The sequence below is a fragment of the Lonchura striata genome, chromosome 1 (genome assembly GCF_050655825.1).
Source record: "Lonchura striata isolate lonStrDom1 chromosome 1, ASM5065582v1, whole genome shotgun sequence".
Classification (NCBI taxonomy): Eukaryota; Metazoa; Chordata; class Aves; order Passeriformes; family Estrildidae; genus Lonchura; species Lonchura striata.
In genome coordinates, this window is record NC_140703.1 from 44,232,438 (window position 1) to 44,249,518 (window position 17,081).

General features: G+C 33.3%; 1 protein-coding gene across 4 annotated transcripts in view; it reads left to right on the top strand.

Annotated features, from left to right (window-relative positions):
• DYNC2H1 (dynein cytoplasmic 2 heavy chain 1) overlaps positions 1 to 17,081 on the top strand; it is a 143,715-nt gene that overhangs the window by 47,412 nt on the left and 79,222 nt on the right. For all 4 annotated transcript variants that reach the window (XM_021529338.4, XM_085575766.1, XM_085575767.1 and 1 more), the window contains 12 exons: positions 1,575 to 1,688; positions 2,838 to 2,998; positions 3,161 to 3,284; positions 3,903 to 4,024; positions 4,881 to 4,967; positions 6,348 to 6,474; positions 7,959 to 8,100; positions 8,649 to 8,758; positions 11,098 to 11,196; positions 12,316 to 12,439; positions 15,276 to 15,439; positions 16,180 to 16,299. In XM_021529338.4, coding sequence (XP_021385013.3) covers positions 1,575 to 1,688; positions 2,838 to 2,998; positions 3,161 to 3,284; positions 3,903 to 4,024; positions 4,881 to 4,967; positions 6,348 to 6,474; positions 7,959 to 8,100; positions 8,649 to 8,758; positions 11,098 to 11,196; positions 12,316 to 12,439; positions 15,276 to 15,439; positions 16,180 to 16,299 — 1,494 coding nt within the window. The remainder of the gene's footprint in view (positions 1 to 1,574; positions 1,689 to 2,837; positions 2,999 to 3,160; positions 3,285 to 3,902; positions 4,025 to 4,880; positions 4,968 to 6,347; positions 6,475 to 7,958; positions 8,101 to 8,648; positions 8,759 to 11,097; positions 11,197 to 12,315; positions 12,440 to 15,275; positions 15,440 to 16,179; positions 16,300 to 17,081) is intronic.

Genomic DNA, 17,081 nt, shown 5'->3' on the forward strand with positions numbered 1-17,081 from the left:
ATTTTTTTTTTTTTTTTCCGTTATTTGTTTAATCTGGTCAGACTGAAGTTTGATGTGAAATGCATTCTCTGTATGCATAGAATTAATACCTGGTCTTTCAAACCATTTGTTTCCCAGTGCTTTAAAGGTGCATTACTTCCATTCTTTTTAAGTCTCTTCCTGTAGGCAGTTTTTTAGTACTTTTAGGCTCTGTCTGTACATTAATTTGAATAATGATTGGCTTGGTGTGTTGATGATTTCAGTTTTAAATCTGTATCTGCTGTTGTCTGGTAGAGTTACAGGTATGTGGGTAGCACATACTACACTGTAGGAAAAAAATCAAAGAATAGGCCAAAAGCAATGATGGCCCCACTGACAGCAGAAAAATTACAGTGGAAGTCTGATTATTTAGATTACCATAAAGTATAGGTGCCCTTTAACATTTTAATCTCACTTCAAGTGACCTAGCTTATATAACAGAGAGAGCTCTAATATATACAGACTCTTTTAATCTCCTTTCAGAGAAAAGTTTTTGACCTGCTACTGTATGTTAAGGTTTTCTTATTCAGAACAGTCATTCAGTACATGTTCATTTGCATGAAATGTCTAATCTAGTTTTATGTAGCTAATGTTTTATGGATTTGAATGTAATCTTCAATAACATGCTGATCTGTAGCTTGGGTTAAGTGCTCAGAGGATTATTATTATTTTAAGATTTTCTCTGCTTTTATGCATCTGTTACCTTCTGCTGCACCTTCAACTCAGCTTGACAATTGCTGCTGACGATAATGTGTTATATACTGGAAAAACACAAACTCTGGGCTTCTTTGTCTTTATCTTTTAGGTGATCTGAGCCTAGAGTAATAGAATTTATGTTATAGTTTTATCCTCAATGAATAAAATACTTTCAAGGTCCTTCCTACTGTAATTTTATTTACTAGATATTAATTGTTGTACTGAAGTATTTGGGATTCCTGGAGATGGCTAATAGCTACTGTCTGCCTATAGACATTGGTGGGCAAAGTACAAGTCCAGAAAAAAAAAGTGTAAACCTAAACAGTTTACAATATATGTGTATGATATAAGACAGTTATCCTTACCATGATTAGGAATTCTAGGCTAATAACCTATAGTTCCAATACTCCTGCTTTTATGAACATGATAAGAGTATTTTAATGGTGTTATGAAAGAAATTGAAATAGAAATGGGATCAGGACAAAAAGACAATGACAGGAAGGTAGTACTTTCAAATGTAGTAAGAATGTTACAGAGGCTGTCACTCTTATGCTTTTAGAGGAAGGCTGACATAGGAATGTAAAATCAAAAGGAAGGAGGAAAAAGGTCATAATGAGCCTCAAAGATAGAGGTGCAGATCTGGTCTGTGGTAAAGAAAGGGAAAGACACACAGTAAAAGCAAATTTTGCTTATTCCATATAGTTTATTTACTTAGCCAGCTTTTCTAATATCATATAGACTCAGCTATTTTATTGTAATGGGTATTGTGCAAATTATAATAATGAAGACTAAAATAAATAAGAGACCTAAAGGAGTAAATCTGTGTAAATTTGGAAACTAAAGAAATTTTTTTTTTACAGAGTGCCAGTGAGCAAAAAGCAGAAATGGAAAAAATAAAACACCGAATAGCAGAAGAGGCTGCAGAAATAGAACGAAGAAAAAGAAAAATTGAAGATGAACTGAAAGAGGTTCAGGTAAGAGCTGATAAGGAAAAGCAATATTTTGCAGTCTGATTTTATCTGACTTATATCCTGCTATGCAAAATGGTTTTGCAGAATTTATCCCTGCAATTCTTAAATTTTACTCTGAATTATTTTGATATTAAAACTTTTATGCATTAGAAAACAGTATTCCATGTGGCAAATAGAGATTGTCATTCTGGCATTTGTGTTCTGTTACATAGTAATTACAGAAAGAGTTTTCAAATCAAATCTTGCCTTCACCTGCTGTTTCTATGCTGCCATGCTCTCCAGCTGAGTTCTGCTGATTTTATGTAATATTTTTCAATTACTCATATTTTATATAAACCAACTACATTACTTTGCTTTGATCAAGCTGGTAATATAGGCCTTGGTACTATCAGCTGAATGGAAATAGTTTAGTGGGAGGTAATTTACAGTTATTACTAAATCCTGAAAAGTGTATATCCTAATGATGCTATAGCAAATTGCTTGTTGGAGAGATTTTACAGGTGTTAAGCATCAATTTTTTGGCAGGTATGTGTGTTCAGTCATTGATTTTAGTCTGTATTATTCATACCATGCATTTTAAATGTATACTAAAGACTAAGAGAACAGTACAAAAACTTAATTTTTTTCCTTTTAAATATCATATGTACCAAGGAATTATATCCTTGTATTGAAAGTGACTTAGAACTACAGGACCATTCTGTGGTCTTTGATAAATATGAAGGATGTGCAAGGTGTGCACTGTCTTTAATGCTAATCTGTAACTTTGTTTCCTTGACCATTTTGTTGCATTGTTGATAAGGGTGAAGGACTTTTTAATCTACTGGAAAGAGAAAGCTCTTGTGGCCTGTACTATGGATGTTTACAAAGAGATCCCCAGTCATGCCTATAAATAGTATTTAGGATCATTATTAAAAGATACCTGTATCACAATGTCAGGATTATATTATACTGTTTTATATGGAAGTATACTTTTGTAACTTAGTAAATAAATGGCAATTTTTTAGTAACTTGTAAACATGAATCTGCATCAATGCTAGTTTCTTAGGTAATAAAGTATTTAAAAAGAAGAAGAAATTGTGTGAAAACTGGAATAGGAAATGTTCAGTTTCTCATATCCTCATCTCTCTTTTTAATGTGTTTTCATGCTTTAAGCCACTGGTTAATGAAGCTAAATTAGCTGTTGGAAATATAAAGCCCGAGGCTTTGTTAGAAATCCGGTCACTACGGATGCCCCCTGACATAATCAGAGACATTCTAGAGGGAGTTCTGCGGCTGATGGGGATTTTTGATACATCATGGGTGAGCATGAAGAGGTGAGAATTTTGTTTAACCTTTAAAATTAAACATTAATTTACAATATGAACTGCTTTCTATTGTATTCAGGAATCTTCTGCTCAGAATTCCTCAGTTTCATATGGAAATAACCTTTTTAACATTCGTTTCTTCTTTATTTAGTTATTTAATTCTTTTCACAGTTTCTTGGCCAAAAGAAGTGTAAGGGAGGACATAGGATCATTTGATGCCCGTAATATTCCAAAAGAAATACGAGAGAGTGTTGAAGAACTTCTTTCTAAAAATAGAGCATCTTTTGATCCAAAGGTAATTTCTCATTGCATTATCTAAAATGAAAAGAAGTCCAAAGAATGACCAAGAGAAGATCTGATTGCCTGGTTTGCCAGCAAAATTTTTAGGATGAACTTCAGTTAGAGAAAAAGTGATGAATTCTACTTACAGAATTTGTCAGTATAAACAGATAAAGGTGTAGCAGAAATTACTCTGTTGCATACTGCCTTCTAAAGTGAAAATCTGGTTGGTGAGTGTGAAGGGGTGGGGTAAGAACTCATCATGGAGTCGAGTCCAGTACTCAAAGATTTTTCTACTGCTATAAAGTAAAACTCAGACCAGGGAATTCTAACTTGCTTTTTTGGTGTCCTTGTAGCAGTAAGAGTCTAATAAATCATTCATTGATTTAAAACTTGTTAATTTCAGTTTAGCTTTATAGTTGTAAAAATATCCATTGTGGTTTTTTTACATGGATTGATGGCCTTCAATACAATCTTGGTAACAATTTAAAAGATTAGTTCATTAGAAGAGTTGGCTTATTAGCATATTTAAGTTGGTAACTAGAAAATCTGTTGCAGTTACTTATTCTGTATTTATCTCTTCTACATTATACTTCAAGGACTTTCTTATAACAACTTGTACTGAATTTTTCAGAATGCTAAACGAGCCAGTGCTGCAGCTGCTCCATTAGCAGCTTGGGTGAATGCCAACATCCAGTATTCTCATGTCCTAGAACGAATCCAGCCTTTGGAAAAAGAAAAGGCTGGCTTGGAAGCGTAAGTTAGACTCCATTACAAAATCAGAGATTTTAATTCCAGTGGTGGTGGGTGAAACTGAAGCTGCCAAGGAGGAAGCTGAGTGTGAGGAAAGACTTCTTTACTTGAGGGTGACGGAGCTCTGGAACAAGCTGCCAGAGGGGTTATGGTGTCTCTTCCTCTGATATTAAAATTGTGCCTGGACCCAATCGTGCTTTAGGAAGAGGTTGAACTAGATGATCTCCAGAGGGAATTTCCAACCCTAACCATTCTGCGATTCTGTGTGAATTTAAGTTTATTAAAAACAAAAGATAATCTCATCCACAGGTAATAAAATATACATACTGAGACAAAAAAAGTAAGTGTGCAAAAGTTCCTTTTTCCCGGAAGCTATGCCTTGGATATTTTTTGTACAATCATGAGTTATGTGTCTCAGCTGAATACTGTCAGGAAGAAATTAGCATCACAGGTATGCTTAAAATGTATTCTCTCAGTGAAACCCATGGTATCTTATGAGGTATACAGTTCCTCTTTTTCAGTCATGTACTAAGCATTATAAGTTTCTCCTTAGGATCAGAAAGATACAACATAGTCCTGTGACCATTCATCACCTGAAGAATCTATACTGATTGTTTTTCCAGGTCTTAAAATTCAGTATGAGAAGAATTTGTTCTGTTCTTCAGGAATGGAGTGTTTGGTTTCCAATTTAAAAACTATGTGATGAGAAGTATGCAAAGCTTTTACATCTGAAAATCTGTATTTTAATATAAAACACAATGAAGAACATCTTTGAACTATCTCTATGCAAATTACTTCCTGTTATATTTACTCTTTATTTTTCCTTAGTTCCATAGTCTTAAATGTTACATTTTTATAGTAATCTCAAGAAAACTGAAGACAGAAAACGGAAGTTAGAGGATCTTCTGAACTCTGTTGGTCAAAAAGTATCAGAACTGAAAGACAAGTAAGTTTAGTGTGTTTATTTCAAGATATAAAAAAAATTGATGATTTTACAGTATGAATAATGAATTTTATCTAAGGAAATATAACTTCCAGTTCTGCAAGGTATTTATGTCAGAATTAGTGATGCTTAGGCTATCTCTACTCTCAGTGGAGATAAATACTGTTAGATTACAATTCATCTCCTTGATCAGATGAAATAAATGCTCCTTAAAAGTACCTGCTCTCACTATTGTCTGTGTTGGTAGCCTTTACTGTAGGCATTGTAGATGTCAAAGGTAAACAGTGTGTTTATCACCTTCTGAATCACAGAGGACTTCAATGACTCCTTAGGACTCTGGAAACATTCCTATACAAAACTTCTGCTGATCACAGCTTTAAGAGAGGCAGTTCTATTTCTTTTAGGGTGGCCTACTTTTCTGACAGTTAGCTAGTTAGCTATCTCTTTTTTTCTTAGCCTCTCATGAAGTACATGACTCACAGAGGCATAAAAATAGATCTGGTAAATGTTTATACTTTCTCTAAATTCTGTTTAATCCAAGTTTTTTAGTTTGATGTTTTTATTATGTACTTAGTATAGGAGATACTTTGCAACCTGACATATGTACATACATATTACTAAAAGTAATTTTTTTTAGTCTGCAAAAGAAAAAGACGATTCTTGAATTCTTGTAAATCAACTATACAGTGATTTCTTAGATTAATTAAATACTATATATTAGAGTTAAATATATTAAATTATATACCTTATATTATATATTTATAAAGTAATATATAAATGTATTATTTTAAATAGGTGGATTAAATGTATTAAATTATTTTAAATATTAATCAAACTAATTAGATATTGAACAGTATGAAAAAATACCTAAGCCATACTTGTTTTTTGGGCATGTTCTTACTTCATATTAGTTTACAAAATAGACTACTGTGAATTGAACTGGAATCATCCATGTGAATTGTTAATATTCTATTTTAAACTTTTAATAGATAAAATTTACCAAATAGTTACAAATGTATGGTATGGCATTGAGCTTGCTGGTATCTTGACTAGGTGCAAAACGAAACTTTACACAATTACGAAAATTGTCAGGCTTTTTAAGTAGAAGAAGGAATGATTTTCAGACATTATAGTCTGTATTTCATATCCATTTTTAAATCTCACCTGTGCATCCATCTGAATTTTGTTAGCTAAAAGTCTGATAAGCCCATTTACCAATTAGAAGCAGAAGGTATAAAAAAAAAATAAATACTGCAACTGTGTTCTTTGTTAACAATAAGCAAGGCATTCATTACAAATTCAATCAATTAAACTTCCTTGAAAATAACTGTTGGTAAGTTTAGTAGTTCATGATGGCAAGTACAAAGAGTATTTGTTTTACAGGTTCCAGAATAGAACAACAGAAGCAGCAAAACTTGAAGCAGAACTAAGTAAAGCTCAGAAAACATTGAAAGCTGCAGAGGTACTGATAAATCAACTTGATAGGGAGCACAAAAGATGGAGCACTCAGGTTAGTGAAAATTTTCAAAAGTACATCTTATAAGTGATATTTTGAAAATACAGTTTTTGCAATGCTTGGAGAATGTTATTTACTACCATTCTGCATGTCTCGCAGTGCACATGTTTTAATTTCTCATTAGAAAATAAAGATTTTCTTTTTTTCTGAAACTTCTTTTTACTTCACCATACTTATAATCCCCCAGTATTTGATAGAAAACATACAAAATTCTGTGCTGGTTTGCAGTCCCAAGAATGTAATTGTTATGATGGTTAAAATGCCAGCAGCATATCTTACTTGCTCAAATGATATATTTGAGAGAAACTGCCAAGTCTTTGGAGACACAAGCCCTTCTACAGTCTGAAACAAAAAGGAAAATCTGAAGATACGTATAAGCTAAATATATTTGTCACCTCCAGAAAGCTCTAAGTAACTTTCATGGGTCAGAAGATCATAAGTCAGAAGAAATCTTCATGCAGATGTACATGATTCTGTGTCTCCACTGATATCGAAAAAGTCTCAGCAATTAGACTAAATGCCTGCATTTTTGAGAACCAAAAGTTAAATGAATCCATCTTGTAGGTTGTCCACCATACTGGAAAAATTTGGAAGATTTTCCTCTGAAAGTAGCTTTATATAGCTACCTGCTATAGTAAGGATTGGATATATTAGAAACCCAGTGTTTAAATGATTCTAAAAGTGATTCCTCATAGTTTTTCATCTTGGTGCATTAGAAAATTCAGACTATCTATTAATGATATGCTGTATATTAAACTCACAGATAGATTAATTAGGAACTTATCCCATAATGGAGACAGTAAAAAGGCATTATTTGTCTCCCTTTAAAGTAGGGAGGAAGCAATAAAAAGTTGCCTTTATTTTGTGTATCAGCATTTCTTTTTAATGTCAATTTGGTTAAAGTAAAAGAAAAAGTAACAGGACTTTGAAACCAATTATGGCAGTCACATATGATGTTGATACACTGTATTTTTCTTCAAAATACTGGAGCACTTGAAAACAGAGTTGATTTAGTGCAGATAAATTATTTGGAGATACATGATAAATTTATTTTATCTTGTAAATGTACAGTGAGTAAGTATAATAGTTGCATATATTATTTATTGTCTGTATACATATTGTGAGTTATACTTGCAGCTCAACTGTGAGTAGGATCACATATTTCTTATCTTTCTTACTAGAATACCATTTTTCCATTTGCTTATAAGTTGAACTGTTCATCAAATTAATGAATTTTTTTCAGCTACAGTCTCAGAAATATCTGTGCATGCTGTAGCTCAGAGCTGAAAGGATTTTTTCGCATACCTCCATGTGTCTTAGCTAGGTATAGATACCTGAAATGCAAGAAGAGAAACTCTCTCAACTGTATTACCAATGGCAGACACACTTACTTCTGACATTTTAGTAACTGATGAGACATATTAATGCAGTTTCTGTTTGCAAAACAGCTATACTTTCTGTGCCTTTTTTTTTTTAAGGTGTCAGAGATAACAGATGACCTGGCAACATTGCCTAAAAGAGCTCAGTTAGCAGCTGCATTTATTACATATCTTTCTGCTGCTTCTGAGGATCAGAGGAAAAACAGCTTGGATGAATGGACCAAATCAGCCGGCCTTGAAAGTAATTTCGTGTGTGTGTTTGTCAGTGTCTGCATGCAAGTGATTAAGCTTGATTGAGGAAGTGAGAAATGCCAGTGAGTTCTAATGAACTGTCTCAATTGTCTTTGTACTCCCAAATGAGAAGAGACGTTTTCTTACTCAATAAATATTTCTAGATACCGATAGACAATTTCTTAGAATCATTCTATGAAATTATTAAGATTATAAATATTTATAAATAATTGTATCTCTATAGTCCTTGCTTAAAAAGAAAAGTTTACAAAAATGGATGTGTTCACATTAACTGTTATAAATTTGCTAGTGCATTCTGAATGCTTCTGCTTTTTCTAAAGTAATTTTTATCTGTGTGTTAGCAAAACTAAAATATTTCTATGACACCAGGTACTTATTAATAATAAGTTCAATAAAAGCAATAAAATAATAGATTAAAGGGAACTCTACAGACTTGCACTCTTAATAAACAAAGTCTCTGTTCTGTATAGATCGGTAAATGCTTTTAAACTATGCAAACTGTAAATTATGACAGAAACTTACACTTTTATTTGTCAGAGTTCGATTTACGACGGTTCCTGTGTACAGAAAGTGAGGAGTTAATTTGGAAAAGTGAAGGTTTGCCTTCAGATGATCTTTCAATAGAAAATGCTCTTGTCATCTTGCAGGTAATTTTGCTTTCTTGTCTTGTCTTGGAAGTATTTAAATTTTTACCAGTTTCAGTAACATGGCAACTTGAACTATTTCATTTGTGCTTATTACTGGCATCACAGAGCGCACACACACACAGAAATAAATACTTATGTATCAGTGGATACTTTGCATCAAAAGGAAAAAAAAAAAAAAAGAAAATACATGTTTTCAGTTTTACTGCCACTGTTTTATTCCATATCAGTCTATTCAGGTTTAAAGTGTAAATAGTCATTAGCACCAATACAACCATTAGAAGATTACGTACTATATATGTTCACTTTGGCATATAATTTCTATTACTTTTTTTCTCAGAAAAAGGAAAAGGCTATATGCAGTTACCTTTCAAGACCTCTATATATATGTATATCTATTTATCTGTCTACCTACCTACCTACCTAATAATCCATGAGAAAAGGCAAATACCCAGTTTTACCATACATATAGATATATAATATATATATATATGATAAACTTACTATAACATAATATATTATTATGTATGTAATATTCTAGTAATTTATTAGATCTACTAACAAGTAAATATTTAATGGCATGAAGACAATCTGCATTTACTCCAGATGATTTGCGTAGATGATTTATGATTCAAATTAGTTAATGATTTTTTTGCAGTTTGAATTTATCTTGATTTATCATCCTTTTAGTAGATCTGTATATTTTTTTCTAAGCTTGATTAAAAAGCTTTTCAATAAACATCGTCTTGTACAATTAAAGCTACTTATGTGCTACAACAGAATGAGCTCTTAAAAATCTCACAGTGTGTAAAGGGCTTTTTGAAGCATTTAATCAGGTCAGATAATTTACCATGTGTATATCCTTACAAAACTGAAATTAGACATTTTTTTTACCAGTGTGATCTGCAGTAAAGTTCTCAGCTTTTTGTTCTGATCATCTTTTGATGCTTTAATACTCATCAGCTTCCCCTGTATTGCAGTTTGAGATCTGTGTAGCTACTCAGTTTGGAGCTCAATCTAAAAAAAGCCTCAAACTTGGAAATGCTTTTCTATCAGACTGAACCAGAGAATTTTTGAAAATACCTGTTTAAACCTTCAGCAAGTTTGCTGACACAAAACTGGGGGACATAGCTGATGCAGCAAGATGATCTGATGGCTGAAGCATGTCTGCTTTGAAGATAGGCTGAGAGAGCTGGGGTTGTACACCCTGGAGAAAAGAAAGCTCTAGGGACACATCACTGCAGCTTTTCAGTACTTAAAGAGGACTTACAGAAAAGAGGGAGAACAAGTCTTTACATAGGCAGATAATAAAAGGAGAAGGAAGAATGGTTATAAACTAAATGAGGAGAGATTTAGATTAGATGTTAGGAAAAAATATTTAGAGTGCAGTGAGGCACTGGCACAGGTTATCCAGAGAAGCTGTGGATTCCCCATCCCTGGAAGTGCTCAAAGTCAGGTTGTATTGAGACCATGGGTAAGCATCCCTGAGAAGCATCGCTGCCCTTGGCAGGGGTGTTGGAACTAGATGATATTTAAGGGACTTTCCTATCTAAGGAATTCTATGACTGAGTCTCTGATGCAAAAGAGGGTAAAGTTGAAGCCCAGAGGGTCCTTGATAGACTGGAGAAATGGGCTGACAGGAACCTTCATGAAATTCAGGAAGGGGAATTACACAGTTTAGGGTAGTAGCAGCATGTACCAACATGTGCTGAGTACCAAGCAGTTACAAAGCAGATTTGCAGAAAAGGACCTCGTGGTTCTGGTAGACACCAGGTAGTTGATGAGACAATTATGGGTCCTGCTAAGGAGAAAGCCAGTGGTATCCTGGACAGCTTTAGGCAAAGTATTGGCAGCAGGTCAAGGGAGGTGCTCCCTCACTGAGCACTGGTGAGGCCACACCTGGAATCCTGGGTCCAGTTGTGTTGATACACAGCACCAGAGAGACATGGAGGTACTGCACAGAGTTGAGTGTAGCTTTGTGCCTGCAAAATACTTGTATTCCTGATTCTTTCTAAAATGCATTGAGGTCCAAACCCAGAAGTATTGTACCTTTGCCTACCAGAGGTAGAAAAAGGAAGACTAATAACTCTTCTAAGTTTAAAAGTAGATTATACTCATTGAATAGAGACTTCTGTTTTTAAGAGAAGGTGAAGGACTGCCTGACTCTCCATTTTTTTTTTTAAGAAGAGATAAATTTCTTAATCTGTTATTGTTTCTCTAAACAGTTTGTTAATTAAAAAAAAATTTAAAATACATATTCCATTAGTTTGGGGAAATAAAAAAAGGATTCCAATTTTATTCTTAAAATATATTTTAATAAATATATTTTTCTTTTTCCCTAGAGTAAAGTTTGCCCATTTTTGATAGACCCTTCTTTCCGGGCTACTGAATGGTTGAAGATGCATTTGAAGGAATCACGTTTGGAAGTTATTAACCAACAGGTGCAGTATTTACTCTTGGGCTTTTCTGTTTGAGCTTTCTCTATTCGAGATTTTACAGAATAGTTTTTAAAAGTTTGTGATAACATTACCAAAAATTAGTTTATATTCTGTGAAACATACAATTCCTCACAGAATTTTAGGGTATTTAAAATTTGAGGCTCAGCATCTGGTGTTATTTCTACAAATTTGTCTCTTTGTGCTACTGTGTCTGAGAATGACATATTCCCTGCTAAGAGGAAGACAGATTTTCAAATAGAGAGGTCTTTTGTATACTTGGTTGCAATTCACTGGATTTCAGGAGTATACATATATACTTAATTCCCTATGATTGTTGTGTTGTATTATCTACATTGGAAAGAGTAAATTTGATTTCTGTTTGAGATTAGGGTACCTGAAATTCATTGTGTACCTCTAATTGTTTACCTGAGTAGTGAGGTGCGGCTCACTTGCACACACTCAGGCAGGCATCTGGTGCTATTCAGAAGTCCCTTATTGAACTGCATCCGGCCTCAAAATATTGCTTCAACAGCATGTAGGTCTTCCACAGATCCCTGCTGGCTCTGTGGAACCCTTGTAAATACTCTCTGATGGTAGTAGATAACATGTATTTGGGTAGTTGATAGTTTGTCCTGATAGATGATTGGCCTGGTTACTGTTCAGCTTCTGTTGCCTATATTGTCCAGGACCTCTGTTGACTGATGGGATCATAAGCACCACATCCATGTTTAAACACCTGTGTGCAACCTGTAGACCTCTTAATAATGTGAATACTGTGCTTGGTTCAGTTCTGAGACATAGCTACGTATTAAAATTTGAGATAAGAGACCAGGCCAGGACTTCCAGGTGCACCTGTCAGACATGATAGTGAACCAGCTCTCTTCTGTTGCAGCACTTGAAGATCTAGGCATGTTAAATAGGTTTTCTTGATCAGCAGATCAAGTTTATTTAAACTAAACATTTGCACCTAAACCCTGAAATATATACATCTAATAGGGTTTTTCATCTACAATACAGATTTTTAGATTTGGATTATTTGGTGTAATGCCTTCCTACTCATTCTGAAGTATTTGCATTTTTAAAAAATGGATGAATCAAAGGAATTTGTTTCTATTTATCCAGGACACCAACTTCCTAACTGCTCTTGAGCTGGCAGTGAGATTTGGGAAGACACTTATTATACAAGAAATGGATGGAGTGGAACCTGTACTTTACCCATTGCTAAGAAAAGATCTTATTGCCCAAGGTAAATCACCAAGATCTTTACAAATGCTTGCTCAAAACTTTTGTAGTTTAGATCTATTTATATAACGCTTGACTTTTCTGAAAACATTAATACTGTGTAGTTTTTTCCTCTGTAGTATTAACCCACTACTAACACTTCAGTGCGTGAAATATGTTGGAGATACGTTCTTATTTAGTAAGTGGAAAAATATTAGAAAGTATTAAATTGAAAATTATTTAAAAGTAAATTAAAAGTATTAAATTGAAGTTACAAAAAATGTGTTTTTATAGACTTTTAAAAATCTAAATTTTAAGTTGATTTCCAGTGATGATTTCAAATACATAGTTTTAATTGGAAATTTGGGCCTTAAATAAACCAGAAGTTATGCAAATGCAGTTAGAAGTCAAAGTCTTAGAATGTTGGTGTTCCTGCTTCTCTTGGATTTCTCTGAACCTAAAGAAGACACACAGACACATATGCCCTTGGAATGGGAAGGGTCATAGAGATCAGCAAAATGGTGGAATTTTTTGAAAGGAGTCCCTTACCAGTGCAAGAAAAGTGAAAAATCACAGTACTTAGGTTTTACAATATAATATCTCTGTTTTGGACAGATAATGTGTTCTACCTGTTTGTATGACTCTTTGGACTTAGCTGCTTTAAAGGATTTTTTTTTTAATATGAAACATTATGATAAAAATTTTAGCAAAAATAAATCATAATTATGCAAGTATCTCAGCATAAATTTTGTTGAATTATGTTAAATATTTTGAAATTACATCAAGAGAACTTGGTGAATTAGAAAGTAGAGCAATGTATGTTTTAAGTACTTTCTAAATTACAGTAACTAAAATAGATTTGCATTATCCTTTGTAATTGTATTTCTGCCTCAAGTGGTCATTCCTCAGCATGTACCATGTCATTTGCTATATGAACTTTGGGTATTAGAAATAGCTCAAGACTTTTTTTGCTGTAATTTCATCTACTACTGAGATCTAATAATGTGTGAGGTAGCAGTAATTCTTCAAATGTAAGTACATGCTAAAAATAAATGCAAATACCATAGGATTCATATATGCATTTATCACCAATATAAGAAAGATCTGTTTAGGGAAAAGAAAGTGTTATTTTAATCAGTCTTCCATTAAAGATGCACTTGCTTGTTTATTTTCATTGAAAGAATGGAACCAAAGTAGTGATTTCAGGGATCTGTGGAGGGTTAGGTAGAACTGTAACAATTTTTTTGCCCCTCTAGCTTCTGCCGGATTTTGGAGAGCTAATGAGATACAGTATGAAAGATGACTGTGTCTGCAGAACTGTGGAGAGAGCAGATTATATGCAAATATATTAGTTTGTTCAGGAAAATTGCTTATAACACTCAGACATCCTCTTGCTTTTTAATGAGCTATGTTAATGCCAGGTCTATGCAGGTCCAAACTAAAGAGCTGTTATTGGAAAAGGAAAAATGGGTCATTATTTGAATCTTTTCCATTACTTTATAAGCAAGCATGTGCTCCTTCTTTTTGTCAAGATGTGGGTGTGGGGACCTGTCTGCATTATTTTGGTTTTGATGACTGTACAACTGTACATCTCTTCATTACTTGGAATGAAATGTTAAGGAAAATGTAACATATATACTGCAGAAAATTCATCTTTGTACAGCTTCCATTTTCTGTTTGGCGTTTTTACAACATAGACTTAAAATTGATTCTGATCTTTGGCATAGAAGCAAAATTGGTATGGGATTTTCATCTCTACCAGTGTTTTAGCAAGAGATTAATGATTCTGATCTGCACTCAGTGCTAAAAATAGAGAAGCACCTAAGTATGCCATCTTGGAAAGTTTTCTGGAATGGAAATTTTCACTTTTCAACTTATAATTCTGTTCTTACTTGTTTTCCAGTATGAGGAGGCAAAATCTTACTATGATCATGTCATTGTCTGAGTCTATTTTTTCTAATCATTCTGGAATGGAAACCTGTTATGGAAGAGGGGTGGAGGGGGCTATACATGTAGTTTTATCCTGTAACAGGTTTATTGAGAAATATTAGAAGTATAAACAGACTGAAACCATGAAATCGGTTATTTAATAAATCACTTGTTTCTTTCATAATATTATTACGTTAAATATATTTATAATACTATACATCTATGTGGTATTTATTGATGGAATATTTTTCTTTCATTCTACTGTCTAGATATTCCATCATTTTTAGTTTCATTGACTTGCTCTATAACAGTTACTGTAGGAAATAGTATCTTAATAGAACTATGATTATACAGCAACATCAGCCTTCTCTAAATAAATGTAACAGATCCAGAGATGAAATATTACGGGTTTGGATGAAGAAATATTGAGCCATCTTAGTTAGCCAGTATATAATTATGGCTAGTATAGAGTGGTAGACCAATGTTTAAAGGTAAAGGAATATGTTAAATTATGATAAAATTGTTACACATAAGTGGGATTCTCGAGATCATCTTCTGTGGTGTTTTGTCTCCTGTTCATGGTTGGAAGATTTCAAAAAGTTGTTAGTATTACTTTTACATCAAAGGCAGTTTTGTTCTTGATGCTTTGTGTTCTGAATAAGGATAATTAAACTATTCAGGTATATTAAATATTCTTACTATGTAATTTCCTAGATCATTGCTGTTATTAATTTTCTGTCTCTTAACAATATAGGTTTGGATGGGTTCTTTAAATTTTTTAAATTTGTATTTTTTTTCAATCAATTTATAAATACATATTGTAAAATATATTTAGATCCATTGATCATAAAATGTTACACAAATAGCACTGTTTTCAGATAATTATAGAATGTTCCAATCAGAGTGAGTATACATCTGCTTGTTGTTTACAGGACCCCGTTATGCCATACAAATAGGTGAAAAACTGATAGATTATAATGAAGAGTTCCGTCTTTTTCTGTCAACAAGGAATCCAAATCCCTTCATTCCACCTGATGCTTCTTCTATTGTTACAGAAGTAAACTTTACCACAACAGCAAGTGGCTTAAGAGGACAGGTAGGCATTTAGAATAAAACCAGTGTATGTATAGTGAACATGCATAGGTGCATTCAGCACCTGGGATGCACCTATGGTGCAGTTTGCGTTAATGGTTATGGAGGTATTTTCAAGCTCACAAATATAAATAGTAAAATTTTTATGCACTTTGGAACCAAGGAATAAGTTCAGTATAGAAAATGAAAATGTTCTCATTGACTTCAGTTGCAACAGATTAATTGCTAAGCCTTTGCTTTCTGTTCAAGATATATTTATGGTACCATGGAACTGTTTCTGTTATAGCTCTCCAGTATCTTACTTAGAGAATAATGCTGGTATCATCAAGGTACTTTGCGTACAGAAAAAAATGTAGTGAAACCAAAATACTATGTATTTAATTTCCTTTAAAATGCTAGTAGCTGTTTTACTAGGTTTTACTCTATAAAGTCTAGGAATCAAAGTGTAACATACAAATGGAAGAAAGAAAAAAAGGAGGGGAAAATCAATTAAGGGAAGAAAATCCCCTCCTTATTTGGTATGAAACAAGTTTTTCTACACTAACAAGAGGTTTAGAATGGGATGTAGATAAGACGTTGATAAGTAAGATATAATTTAAAATGTGAAGCATAGATAACTATATGGATTTTCTCCTTCCTCTGGAGGTATGGAATTGGCATCATACAATGAAAACTGACTCCTTTTGAAGTGGAAATGCAGAAAAAAACAACATAATTTTTTTTTTGTTTTTTCTCTGTTTTTAGCTTTTGGCTTTAACAATTCAGCATGAAAAGCCTGATTTGGAAGAGCAGAAGACAAAGCTGTTGCAACAGGAAGAAGAAAAAAAGATACAGTTAGCTAAACTTGAGGATTCTCTTTTGGAGGTAAAACCAATGTACCTCTTTAATATCTGTTATACCAATAAGATGATAATCACATTATTGTGTGTTCGAATGAAGATGCTGGAAGTGTTGGAATACTGAGCCATCAGGATTTTTGATTAGAAAAAATAAAGGCATTATTTGCCTGGACCTGATGGAAGACTAAAGTAGATAAGAAAGTACATCTGTTATGAAACTGTTAACACACCAAGAAGAAAAAACTTTATTAAAAATTATACTATTTCATTTTGAAGTTATGAATTTAAAAAAAGTCTCACTTTTACGCTTGTGAATGATGTCAAAGGATTCTTTCTTAAGTTGAGAAATGATCCTGTGTTGTGAAAAAAATGAAAAAATTCCCACTACAAAATGGAAAGATTGCTGAGAGAGACATTTAAAATTTTAAACCTCCACAGGTGTTTCCTATTAGTAATGAGCTGTAATATTCTTTACAGTTAACATTCCCTGTCTTCCATTTAAAATTAATATTCTCATTTTTCAGTTCATCTTTTTATTTTATTGAAAGTACTTATGCTCAGAAACAGCTGTTCACCTCTATAAAAAAAGTAGCTTCCAAGGAAGAACTGTTTTATTTTTTGTGTGTGTCTAGCCATGGATTTCACATAAATTGTACCTCATGCTTATAAGAATGGATCCTCGAATCCTGTCTTTCTGAAAGGTCAGAGACGCAGGGACATTGACCTGGTGCCCTAAACCCCTTGGTCTGTAGCTAAGTCACAGAACATTGCAGTATTGAGTATAATGGATTAGCATAAAATAATAGT